Source organism: Taudactylus pleione, unplaced genomic scaffold, assembly GCF_031769625.1.
Source record: "Taudactylus pleione unplaced genomic scaffold, aTauple2 ptg000095l, whole genome shotgun sequence".
Classification (NCBI taxonomy): domain Eukaryota; kingdom Metazoa; phylum Chordata; class Amphibia; order Anura; family Myobatrachidae; genus Taudactylus; species Taudactylus pleione.
In genome coordinates, this window is record NW_028284497.1 from 3,621,465 (window position 1) to 3,635,856 (window position 14,392).

The 14,392-nt window shown below is 38.8% G+C and overlaps 1 protein-coding gene across 1 annotated transcript; it reads left to right on the forward strand.

The window, feature by feature from the left end:
• Nucleotides 1–9,929: 9,929 nt before the first annotated feature.
• Nucleotides 9,930–10,916, forward strand: LOC148526497 (olfactory receptor 11L1-like). The gene has a single exon (XM_088470157.1). The coding sequence runs from the start codon at nucleotides 9,930–9,932 to the stop codon at nucleotides 10,914–10,916; it is 987 nt and encodes a 328-aa protein (XP_088326283.1).
• The last annotated feature ends 3,476 nt before the right edge of the window (nucleotides 10,917–14,392 follow it).

A 14,392-nucleotide genomic window follows, 5' to 3' on the forward strand; every position in this document is an offset into this window, starting at 1 on the left:
CTTCTTATCATCCCACACAATAGAAGAAATCAGAGCATCCATCATCTGAAATAAACAATTTGGGATATATATAGGGGAGTGCTGTAAAATAGAAAGATATTTAGGTTGCATTATAATTTTAAACAGATTTATCTTGCCAGTCAAACAAAGGGGTAATTTCATCCATATATGCAAATTCATTTTAAAGGTCTCAGTGAATGGATAAAGATTTACACCTAGATACTCTAACAATCGGTCAACTGCAAAGAGTGAGCAGAAGCCACCATTGCTGGAGACAAAACCCTGAGGGCCACAATTTTAGATATTCCAATTAATCTAAAAGGTCTAAGTAAAATTCAAACATATCACCAAAAACAAAAGCACATTGGACCTCATTCAGAGGCGGTTGTTAGTTGCAAGCGGTTGCACTGAATCAGGGCGGCCGCTTGCATCCTGAACGACCGCCTCCTTGTCGTTAGTTAAGCTGTGGGTCACCACCCACAGCTTAACGACCGACCAGGTTGATGGTCGCGATGGTGATCACCATCGCGACCATCAGGGCTTACGACGAGATCCTAAGGTTGGGTCTCAGCACTCATAAGCCCCAGGGAGGTTCCTGCTCTGTTTGAGCAGGAAACTCCCCACTGACATCACTGATGATGTCAGTGCGGCCGCCAACAAAACAGTAGGCGTTCGTTAAGGGACGCCTCCATTTTGCAAACCACCCCCCCGGCCCGCCTACCAAACAGGGCAAGCTGTCGATCAACATCGACAGCCGCCCCTTTGGTAATGTGCTCCAGAGCGACAGAGTTTCTCTGTCGCTCCGGGGCTTGCGCATGTGCAGTGCGGCAGCTGCGCGTGCGCAGGTCTAACCATCGAGTCAGTTATGAGCGCATCAGCGTTTGCGACCGACTCTGTATGAGGTCCATTGTCTGCATACAATGCAATGGTATCAACCATATCTCCACAGGGTAGACCATGTATGTCAGAATGTACTCTAATATAACAGGCTAGGGGTTCTATATGTTGCAAATGTGTGTACAGGTGGTGGGTTTAGCAGAGTTAAATGTACACACCAGCGGAGTGCAAAATGACCCAAGAACCAGTCCAATGTACTGTAGCTTAACCAGGCAGTGTGGTTTATTATGCAAGTGGTAGTACAGCCATACTCAGTGTTACACTGGTAGAGGAGGAGCATGAACCCGGAATTTCTAGCAGAGCAAGGTTTATACTGAGCACCAGTCGGTGACTATCTCGGGTATGTGGTAGTGGTGTAGGTGCTGGATCAGCAGTCAATGCGGATGAAAGGCGCAGGTCTTTGGAGCTAACAGGGATATGTCCATTTCCCACTATGTCACTTATACACAGTAAGCAAGATGGCGCTGTGTATGCACAGTAATTGTGTTGGCATCTATCTTTCTAACGGAATAAAGCATAATCCCCGGAGGACCCATACTGGTGGCTGTGCAGTTGCGCTCTCCACTTCTAACACTAGAACTAGTACAAATTATGTAGATGACAAAGTGCAGCCCTACCTAGTGCCATGTCCCAGATCAAACAGCTTTGATGTGAAACCATTAACTGTAAGGTGGGCTTCCAGAGAGGAATGCACAAAAAATTGGAACCAAAGCCAAACCAATGGAATACTCTCCATTGAGTCAAAGGCCTTGGTATCATCCAGGGACACCACCACTACCCATTCTTAATCAGAGAATCAGAGTTGGAGGCCTGGAGATGCATAAATAGCAGTCTCAAATTCTGAACAATGGACTTGCTAGGCATAAAGCTTGTTTGGTCAGGGTGGATTATTTGCATAATCACAGTGTTAAGATAAAACACTGAGGTATATTTACTAAAGTGAGAGTTCTTAGAAGTGGAGATGTTGCACATAGGAACAAATCAGATTCTAGCTATTATCTTCTAAGGTTGCTAATTAAAAATGTTAAATAGAATCTAATTGGTTGCTATGGGTAACATTTCCACTTCTAAAAACTCTCACTTTAGTAAATATTCCCCTAAGAGTTTTGCAAGTATTTTTATTTCAGTGGTCCAAAGTGGATCAAGGTGATAGGAATCCACAATAAGCAGATCCTTCTAACAACATTGAGATAACTAACAAACAGGGAATACAACAAAACTGCTGGAAAGTTTTGTAAGTTTCAATGGGAATGCTGTCCACACCTGGGACTTTGTTCTTAGGGAAGTTAGGAAGCGCATAATCCAACTTCTATAAAGAGACATCAAGAAAAAATGACAGCATCATCAGAGAGCTTCGGCAAATCCACGCCTTTCAAGTATGCAGGTAACTGCTATTACAAATACACCACATGTGATTCATAAAACTCGCTAACAAATACAGCAAAAGTATCCACTATCTGCCTCCCGACAACACAGGTGGCCCATTCTGAATCCAAAATAGCAGGATGCTAAGTAGCTAACATCCACATTCACCTGGGAGTATGCCTAGAAAAAAGGAGCCTATGCTTGGACTTAGTCAGACCACTCTTTTTGTTCTATTAATAAGGCATCCTGATGTACTTCTGACCGTGAACGTATTAATCTTCTAAAAGGAAATGCCACTGTTCCCCAGAAGGTCTGATATTATAGAAACAGGGGAATGACCTGAAATGCACCTAGATAAATACTTTTTATGCAAAACTAGTGGCAGCAATGAGCAGGAGTTAAAAATTATATCTTAACGAGAGAGAGAGCGATGGGTAGTGGACTGGCAGGAAAATTGTCTACTATGAGCATATCTATTCTGCCAAAAACATCCACCAGGCCCATTTAATCCATGAGTCTTGCAAAGAGAGTCTGCACAGGCAAAAAGAAATCAGTGGGCTTGACAACAATCCAAAGAAGGCTCTAAAGCACAGGTTCTCAAACTCGGTCCTCGGGACCCCAAACAGTGCATGTTTTCCAGGTCTCCTCACAGAATGATAAGTGAAATAACTAGCTCCACCTGTGGATCTTTTAAAATGTGTCAGTGCGTAATGAATACACCTGTGCACCTGGTAGGTGACCTGGAAAACATAAACTGTGTGGGGTCCTGAGGACTGAGTTTGAGAACCACTGCTCTAAAACATTATTAAAATCTCTTAAACAAATGGTGGGGGAGACTGGGCCATAAAAATAGCTGCTTTTCATAGTACATCATTATTAAAAGAGAGATGGATATAAAAAGCCAATATAACAAGAGGACTAATGTAAATATATGCCCTAAGAAAAACAAACGGAGCCCATGGGGGGGTTTGTCTAAACAAACTCCAAACTATAATTAAGTTGTTTCTTAACTAATATGGTAACTCCTTAGGAATACAAAGTATGTGTTGAATGGTAGGCCCAGCACACCCATAATTTTTTAAGGGCGGGTACCTTCTCACCATAAAGGTGGATCTCTACCAGTCAGACCATATCAGCGGCATATTTATGAACCTGGGACAGCACCACAGCACGCTTTACCTTGTCACTCAAACTCTGCACATTCCAGGTGAGCAAACTAAGGGCCTGATTCATTACCACTCGCAACTGCGATTACGTATGCAATCGGTTGATTGTTGCATTTTGCGCATACATATGCATCGCAGTGCACGAACCGACCACTGCGATCTGAGTTACTTTGTAGACCCATTGCAGAGTGATTGACAGGAAGTACCATTTGTGAGTGGTGATGGGAGGTGGTCGGTGGAACGCAGGTGTGCCAGTGCGTTTGAATGCCGTTGCAGGGGCATGCATAAATTAGCCACTGTAATGGCGTACGCAGCCTGAGGACTCATAGCGTGCGATGAAGTTAGCAATTTCTGAGTAAGGTCAGACCTTGTGCAGGTGTGCGTGAGGCTGCGATGGTACTCAATTGTACCAATGGTTTTGCAGCATTGCTAAACATTACTGAAGTGTGTAAGGTAAAGTGGACATCTTATATTATAGCAATCGAAGTGGATTAGCATGCAATCGCTATTGCATTCGCAGTTGCGATCTGTAATGTAATACTTTATTGTAAATAAAAATAGAATTTCAGTTGAGTAATATTTCTATTTGTGTCTGCCCTAAAAATATGACATTTGCTTGGGTAATGTAAAATGTATACATGACTAACTGGAGCAGAATAAATAAAAATAATATTCTTATATCAAAAAGTGAATATTATTTTTTGTGTAAAAATACTGCACCACCTTTATAAATCCTAATCACTAATTTCCTGTGACTGGTTGAAACTAGTTACAGTATAACATAATAACATAATAAGGATAATCTTTTTCATTAACTAATTATCATTATATTCTTTATCTTCAGGGAACATGGCAGTTTCATCTCTGTGGGGCTTTGAAAACATTGATATACCTCATCCACACTCCTGGTTCAGAGGAGAGGTTCCATTCACTGGGTGAGAGATAGTAAGTCAGTGGACCACTAGAACAATAATACCAAAGTGTAATGCTTTCACCTATTCTTCTTGAATAATAATCTGTTATTAAGACATTTCTTAAATTACTTCTGTGTATTCTTGGACTTTTAGATTAATGTATTTTTTGTCTCAAACCTCAATATCATGTATTAACATTACAAATGCAGTGCCTGGAAATAATCATACAGTATATAATGCAACAATTTAAAACTTTTTATATTGTCAATGAAAATTATGTAAATTTCTTAGCTGTAGAGAAATCAACAAACTGCTTGTTTCAGTTTGCCAAAAAGTTTAGTTACTGTAGGCTATGGGAAAAGGGATGGCTAGTCTGAAAACACTTTAAGTATGGTTTTAGCATGAGATGCTCCTTATTGGAAGAATTATCTAAGGACTTGTCTTACATGGTCACACAAACAATCTATGTACAGTATGTGGTAGGTACAGTATAGAGAAATGTCTAAGTTGACAAACAGATAAAAAAATATTTTTAGACATTTGTGGGGCTGATATACAATTGGATAAAAATATACTGCACAATTTATGACAAAAAACAGACATTAATTACATACTGAAAAATATGCATTTTATCCCATATGTGGTGCATGCATAGCATCTGATGTGTGATTAAGTACGGGATGGACCTGCAAAAATATGCTAATGACTTAGCCGATGTCTTGTACACTGAGATGCCCACCTCGCATCTGCCGCTTATGTAGAAAAGCAGAAACATCAGTCACACTCAAACTTCTGAGTACAGGTTGAGTCTCCCATATCCAAATATTCAGAAACACAGAATTTTTTTGGCATGACTGAGATAATGAAACCTTTGATTTTTGATGGTTCTATGTACACAAACTTTGTCAAAGGCACAAATTATTAAAAATATTGTAGAAAATTACATTTAGGCTGTGTATAAGGTGTATATGAAACATAACTGAATTTTATGTATGTACACAAACTTTGTTTGAGCCACAAAATTATTGAAAATATTGTATAAAATTATCTGAAGGCTGTGTGTATAAGGTCTATATAACACATAAATGTATTCTGTATGTATATTTGGGTCCCATTCCCAAGATATTTCATTATAATATGCAAATATTCCAAAATACGGAATATTCCGTTATCCAAAATACCCCTGGTCCCAAGCATTTTGGGTATCGGAGACTCAACCTGTAAGCATATGCTTCGGCCTTATGCTCTCTTCTAAGACACTGGGGCCTCTCCAGCTGCAAACAAATTCACAGAGGTTCACTAGAGCAAGCCCAGAAAATGGTCCCAGCACGCCTGCGTGTTACTTCCCTCAAATGATGAAGACGTGTCACTCACTTTGTGAATAAATCTTCTCTGCAACCACTGTAACCCATTTCTGCAGTGCGCCTGTGATGCATGCCAGTGGCAAAAAAATTCTTCTCTGTGTCCATCTCTGAAACAGGCCCATAGTATGTACAATGTGTATTTTTTTGTCTGACTTCAGATGATGGGAAATCCCCGCTGTATACATTTTAGTTCTGCCTCACTCACTCATTCATTAAAAAATCTGCAATCTATACAAAGAATACTGACTTTTGCAGAAGCTCAAAAGTTACTTAAACATTTAATTTAGATCAACATACTATTCCAGTACTCAATTCAAATAGATCAGTGGTTCTCAAACTCTATCCCCAGGACCCCACACAGTTCACGTTTTACAGGTCACCAAGCAGGTGCACAGGTGTATTCATTACTCACTGACACATTTTAAAAAATCCACAGGTGGTGCTAATTATTTCACTTGCGATTCTGTAAGGAGACTTGTAAAACATGCACTGTTTGGGGTCCTGAGGACCGAGTTTGAGAACCTGTGAAATAGATCCCTGTGATATACAGTATATTTAGTCATTATGTAGCACAAGACAAGATCCTTTCTCTGCAGGTTCTTCATACCCTCATACTGTATACTTTCTCACATTTTAAAGCAGGTTCTTCAGAACACTGGTTCATTTAATATGACAACCCTGATAACTGCCAGTTGTAATGATCCTGGACACATGAACACTCTGCTGTTAGTATTCTTTAATCCCTGCAATCTGGCCCACCTGAGCCACAATCCTGGTGCAGACTATACCAAATCTCTCCAAATAGGAAACATGACTTGGATCCCATCCACCTTAAGGTGCATACACACGTAACGATTTTTTGACTGATTTGTCGTTCAAAAAAATCATTCAGTTTATGAGTTATAACAATGAACGATAATCACAAATGCGCACTCCCATTTGTAGTTTGTAGTTATCGTTCATTGTCCATTTCAGACTGTCCAACATGACGATTTTCATTAAGGGAAGGAACATTATTCGTTCATCGTTCAAAAAATTGTTCATTACACTTCAAAAAATCGGTCACTTTTTCAAGGGAAAATCTGACAGAAAATCGTTGGTTACAAAATCGTTACATGTGTATGCAATATTAGACATAATCTTTGGGAAGGGCAACAGTTACAATACAGAACAATAATAGCCAATATGCAGTATTGTCGTACATGATAAATGAGAACACCCTATATTTCTGAGTATGCATCATACCCACTGTATGAACAAGCATGAAAGCTCCCATCATTTCATATTTAATGTGGGCTAAAATGTCTCCAATCAAACATTAAAATACACAGTTTTCATCCATTTTGAACATATACATTTTTCCTTTTTTTAAACACTCATTGTATATTAGAAATTAAATTTTTTTGAGCCAAATGACCAGAATTCTTGAATGTTGAGACTGTAAAGAAATATAAACATCATGCTGATTTATGTTAACAGATATGTAGACTAAATAGTGTATGCTCCAGCAGTTAATGTGATTAGCATTTAATGAGACACAAAATACCAGGATATGTATAAGGAAGATGAAGTATATTGCAATTATAATTTACTATATTGTAGCCATGGCACACTAAATTATGGAAAACACCCTTATACAAACAACCATAAACCTTTAGTTCTGTTTTTAGTTTTAAGATTCAAATGCAGTAGCTCACAACTGCATATATATGCCAGAAAACTGGATTGCCCAGAGGAAACCCATGCAAGAATATGTAGAACATACAAACTCTATATATGGAAATCCAACTCAGTGCTCTGAGACAGCAATGCTAACCTTTGTGCACATGCTGCATGTGCTGTCTTTCTTCAATTCTAATTTCCTTGATATGAAAAGTCTGTTGCAAATCTTTATATTGACCTCCAATATTGTATACATTATATGCCATTTCACCAAAGTAGTACACAATATAGTTTTTTTAAACCCTTTTTAAAATGTAGCTCTTTAATTTACTGTGTATTATTTGTCTTTGTAGCAGCTGTCTGGCACTGAGTGCCCTCAGGTTTGTGTTAACTCTGCCATTTTACAGCCCAGTTATCCACTTTGCATAAATCTCTACAGTATATAGCAAATTACTATTTTGCTCTGTTAAAAACCCTAGACAGTTTAATGTCATAAGCAACTACAGACACCTTACATTCTATGCACTCTACAATGCCATTAATACAAAGATTAAAAGGAGAGATCAAAATACTGATTCTTTTAATACACAACTAATAACTTTAGGTTACTCTGCTTATAACTAGACCAACTGTCCTGATTTTAGCGGGACAGTCTCGATTAGCAAACCTAGAAAGGGGCAGAATTTCACTAAAAAATGGGCATTTTAAACAGTTTGGTGGCTGCGATCAAGGTTTCTTTCATCCAGGATTTGCATGTCTAAATGTTGGAACATACTGTATGTCTATCCATGTACTTACTTGACTTTGTTTTTTCTTTATGCATTATTGCCTGTGGTTATAGGAGCCAACTTTTAGAAATGATACCCTCACCGCCATTTATTTCATAGAACAAATATAGGTATGATCCCTTATATTTGAGTAATTAAAATATATATATATATATATATATATATATATATATATATATATATTTTGCAATGTGTGACGTGATTGTGCACAATAATGGTAAATCATCTACCACAATGACAAAAACAGCAGTATGCAATAGCCCAGTATCTATGTATTGAATTTTTAATAATTGACAAATTTAATTATACACAAAAACAAGGCCTTGTTTAATCATACCGGAATTTTTTTTTTTTTCTTTTGTAAAGAGCCAGATATTTTTGGGTGAGTGTTCTGGATTCATGTACTGCCTATTATAACTTTAATAAGATATTTAGGGGTCTATTTACTAAGCAGTGTTAGGCGACAGAGTGAAAAGTGATAAGAAAGTGATAAGGTGCCAGCCAATCAGCTCCCAACTGTAATTTTTCAAACACAGCCTGTAACATGGTAGTTGGGAGCTGATTGGCTGGCACCTTATCACTTTTCACTCTGACTCCTAACACTGCTTAGTAAATAGACCCCTTAGCCTTCCAAGTTTTCATCTCTGCAGGTGACATCATTTTGACATTTTAAGCAATCTACTTTTCGGTATAAATGGGCCTAATCACAGAAAAAGGTGCACAATATAATAAAACAGCATTTTGGCTTCTCATCTACAGTACATCCTTGTAGTTTTATAAAGGGCTATAGAATTAACACTTTTAGGGCCATATCCAATTAGACGCGATAAAGCAAAAACTTTACATCGGAGAAGTTTTCGCACACTTCGGGACTTTTGGTGCAATATTTTCACGTATATTGTCTATATGTTCTCCTATTTTTCGCACTATCCTATTACAATAAACGCAAAATCGCATTTGCACGAAAGTCTAACCTGCGAAAAGTATAACAGATTTTGGTGAAATCTGTCTGTACCCCATAAAAAGCCTAACTGACATAGGAAATCAATGTAGAAGTTTATTAGTGGACCTAATAAAAATATTTTGGGTTCTTAAATTGTGTCAAATGGATGTTATATGCATTTTTGTGTAACAGTGGAAAAATGATGGAAAGCATTTTTTTTTGCCAAAATAAATGCTGCAGTTAAATTAGGGATACATTAATATACAGTAGGTGCAAGTATATTTTTGTGTCATAAATGTGCACTTTTAAAAATTTTTAACACCTACTGCAGCCACCTGCAATGTTTAAAACAGATGTCCAATCCATGCAGACCACCCAAAATAACAGACACAGTATTTTATATCCATTTTGCAACACTTTAAATTTTTTCACCCCAAAAATGACATGTAATTATTGGCCAAATTAAGTGAATTACAAAAATATTTATTTAATAATTTGTCATTGAGTGGGGGGGAGGAGGGAGGGATTCAGAGCCAAGTCCCAAAATTTTTATCCCAAAATAGAGATTTTGCACAACTTTTCACCTGCTTTGAGATGGTGAAAACATTTAATTGGTTTTTGTCTATGGAGAATTCGCAGGTGCGAAAACTTCAGCAGTAGGATTGGAAAATAAGCAATTTTGTCCGAAAACTTTTCACAAAACTCTGCTTTTCGAGTCTAATTGGATACAGCCCTTGCTAGTGATTTTTTAATGTTAAAGTAACTAATATGTTATCTTTAATTGCTAATCTTGATTGTTTCTGCGCAGGTAGCGTTTGAATGGATGTGCCATGCAATTTGCCAACCAAACCAGTGGAAATGACTTTACAATTCTGGGATTTTTAACTGTAGCAGAACCCAACGTCTCTCTGTTCATTCTATTTTTTCTTATTTTCCTAGTGACTGTCACTGGTAATCTCATCATTATGACTGTAGTTGTAATAGACTACTCTCTTCAAACACCCATGTACTTTTTTCTCACCAGTCTCTCTTTCCTGGAGGTATGGTACACAATGACAATCGTACCCAAACTTCTTGCCAACCTATTGCTAAAGAGTAATAATATATCTTTTGCTGGATGTATGACCCAACTGTTTTTCTTTGTTACATTTGGAGCCACTGAATGTTATTTACTGTTAGTTATGGCTTATGATCGATACATGGCCATTTGTAAACCACTTTATTATTCCAGCCTAATGGACACCAGCACATGTTTTAAACTAGTTGCAGGCTCCTGGATAACTGGTGTTTTGACAGGGTTGATTCCTGCTCTTCTTATTGCCCGGTTAGATTTTTGTGAGTCTCGACAAGTAAATCACTTTTTTTGTGACATCCCCCCTCTCCTGGAGCTATCATGTGGTAACATCTACTCCACAGAAATCTCAATTTTTATTTTATCACTTCTTGTGCTTTTTTCTTCTTTATTACTGACCTTGGTATCCTATTTGTTCATTGTGATCTCGATATTCCAAATGAAGTCTAAGAATAGCCGGAGTCGAACTTTCTCCACATGTGGAGCTCATCTTACTGTGGTATTAATCTATTATGGAACCATGATATTTATGTATGTTGGTCCTCACTCAAAGTATTCCTCTGATCTAAAGAAATTTGTCTCTGTATTCTACACTGTTGTAACTCCAGGATTAAATCCTATCATCTACAGTCTAAGAAACAAAGAGTTCAAAGTGTCTGCTAAAAAAATCATACAGAAATTTCTACCATCAGCCTTCAATCAACAAAGATTTTCAATGCAAAAGAATTTAAGTAGTGTTTTCTGAAAAATGTTTGATGTTTGACAGAAATAGCAACTATGTTTAGACCATATCGATTTTAATATTTTGCCCAGAATTTATAAGTTTATAAGACTCTAAGCATGTTATTACCTAGAACATTCATATTATGTTTTCAGAAATCAGCCATACAGTAGTTAATTTAATACAGTAAATGCATAATGTAAATGATTTAAACTAAAACAATTCTAAAAGCACTTTAATAATATTTAATTCATATTTATGTAGTTTAGAATAGAGGAAATCTTGCCTTTTCTATGTAGAAATTTGTATAGATTGGCAGAAAAATGCTAAATGTTTTTGTGGATAGTTTTCAGCCTCACAGCAGCATTAGATTGATTTAGGATCTGTTGTTTTGAACAAAGTTTAGGGGTAGAGATTAGGGATATAGGAATAGGGGGGAAGAATACTCCCTGGAACGCCGCTCCTCAAATTACCCTGCAGCAACTGCTCCTCATGTGACCACCAGGACCCGGATGATGGCGTGGAGAAGCCAATGCTGCCAGGATCAGGTAAAACGACTAGACCACCCGGAACAGTTTGTTGACAGACTATCATGTCATCATATCATCCATGTAGACATGATGAATGTTAACCTAGTCACTGTCAACATGCTAAGCATGTTGACTTTTTGATCACATCGGCATGCTTTTGTCGACCTTATGCACATTGACATAATAACTGTAGACCTAACATAACAGTAACATGGCCCTTGAATATGTCCTTCAGCATACTGTTGTCCTTGGTGATAATGTTTTACCCCAGGATTCATTGCAGGCATCTTCTTAGATACCGTTTCTCATGACACATCGCAAGTTCACTGAATGGTGACTGAAGCTCCTGCCAGACAAACTTCAATTATAACCCCTGTCTCAAACTCAGTAAAAGTTTTTTCTTGCAGCCATGATTATAGGGCAGTATAGCATTCATATACCTTGCTATACAAGGATGTCCTGAGCGTAAATAATACGTATGCCACATCTGAGTGGCATAAGTGTTATGCCACTCAGACACTTTTAATATGCATGGCATCCCATTTTTTTTTTACTATCCGTAGTTGGGATGCAGTCATAATACTGACTGCTGGAATTCTGTCGCTCAGAATGCCGACACTAGAAACCTGACACCTGTCAGAATCCCGGCGACGGTATCCCGACCGCAGATTAAGTAGCGGGGTCGGGGGAGGGTTAGTGTTGTGTTAGGAGTTAGAATGAGGCACTAGGGGGAGGGCTAGTGTTAGGCACTAAGGGAGGAGGGTTAGATTTAGGGTGAGGGGAGGGGGAGGTTAGGTTTAGGCACTAGTAGGGAAGTTAGGTAAAGGCACCAGGGTGGGAGGGTTAGGGGTAGGGAGAGGGTTAGGATACTGATCAACAGGTGTTGGTATCCTAACCCTGCCGGGATGCCAGTGTTAGGATTCTGGCCACCGGGATCCTGAGCGCCAGCATCCTGAACCCAACCCCTGTAATGTATAATAATCTATACAGTTTTCAGCAAACCGTTTCCCAGATGTTGAAAAGTTTTAAAACCCATTTTCTATATGTGCCAACTAACTTCTCCATATACAGTAAGTTAGCTAATTTATTGCTGTGGTCAATGATAGGCAAAACTTCTTTAATCTTTCTGTGACCTGTGATGTAACCTACCATAAAGATTAGTTATTGAAGTTAATAATACTATAATAATAATAATAATAATAATAATAATAATAATACTTTCTTTATTGTCATTAACAGCACAGGTGATATCAATGAAAAACCAAGCAGCACTATACTGCATAATAAGACAGGCAGCAATTACACTACTATTAAAAGTCATAAGGAAAAAAAAAACATCATTATAACAACAATTAATCAGGATTATTACAGTCATTTAACATACGCACTGCAGTCGGAAAAAAACTGTTGTGCAGCCGTTTTGTACGAGAATGCACAGTTCTAAAACGCCTATTTGATGGCAATTTCTCAAAGAGAGCATGGTTAGGATGGCTGGGATCTTCTAAAATGGATTTAGATTTCTTCAGGAGCCTCTTTTAATATATCTCCTGGGTTCGGGGTAACACAACTCCAATAATTCTACTAGCCGTCCCAACCACTCGATCCAACGCCCTATGTTCAGCCGCAGTACAGTTCCCATACCAAATGACAATCCCGTAAGTCAAGATACTTTTCACAATACTGCTATAAAAATTTTAAAGGGTCCCCCTACTCACATATGTTTATCTTAAGCAACGCAGGAAAAAAAGGCATTGACATGCTTTCTTAGCCAAAAAAGGCTGAGTTCAAGAATCATGTCAGAGTATCTGAAATAAAAAAAAACAATTTCAGAGAAGACACTACCTCGATAGTCAGGCCACCCAAAAAAACAGGGGCCTTTGTAGGAACACTATGCTTCCTGAAATCAACAATCATTTCCTAGATTTTTATCGTGTTTAAGAGTAGGCAGTTTTCATTGCTCCACTCAAACATTCTAGCAACCTCAGCTCTAAGCAAGTTCATCCCCGTTAGTTATCAGACCAACAATGGTGATATCATCCACAAACTTAACGATCTTAACACACCAAGATTTAGACTCACAATCGTGGGTGAACAATAAATACAGAGCTGGGCTCAGGACACACCCCTGCGGAACTCCAACATTCAGCACTGTCTTCTCGGAACTAAGGGCCTGATTCAGAGCCGCTCGCAAAAAGCGAGTGCTTGCTCTGAATCAGGACGGCTACTTTGTTTTAAAAAACCCGGCCTCCTGGCTGCTCGCTAAACTGTGGGTGACCACCCACAGCTTTAGCGAGCGGCCAGGTGATGGTCATGATGGTGGCGACCATCGGGCTTGCGACAAGACCCTTGTGGTAGGGTCTCGTCTGCCGCAAGCCCCAGTGATGTCAGTAGGGCTGCCCTCAAATGACATTTGTCCAGCCATCTCCCCCCCGCCACCCCGCCTACAAAACGGGGCGAACTGTCGAATAACATTGACAGCTGCCCCGTTTTGCTGCGAGCCCCGGAGTGAGTGATTTCTTGCTCACTCCGGGGCGAGCGCACGCCGTGCGTGCAGACTGATCGACCCTCTCACGAACGCATAGCACTTGCAAGCGGGTCTGAATCAGGCCCTAAATTTCCCCAGCTTGACCACCTGAGGTCTATCAGATAAAAAGTTGAACAACCATCTGCAAGTAAAGCAAGTTAAACCCAACCCAAAAAACTTTGCAATCAGAGCACTAGGTACAACAGTGTTAAATGCTGAGCTAAAGTCTACAAATAAAATTATTGCATAGGTATCCCTAACTTCTAAACTAGACTGCACCTGGTGCAAAACAGTTAAGACTGCATCCTCGGTCAAGTGGTTTGCCCTAGAGGCAAACTGCCAGGGATCAAAGGCCCCCTACAAAGTGTGACTTTACATGGTTCAATACTAATCTCTCTAAACATTTAATCACAAGTGATGTCAAAGCTATAGGGCGATAATCATTT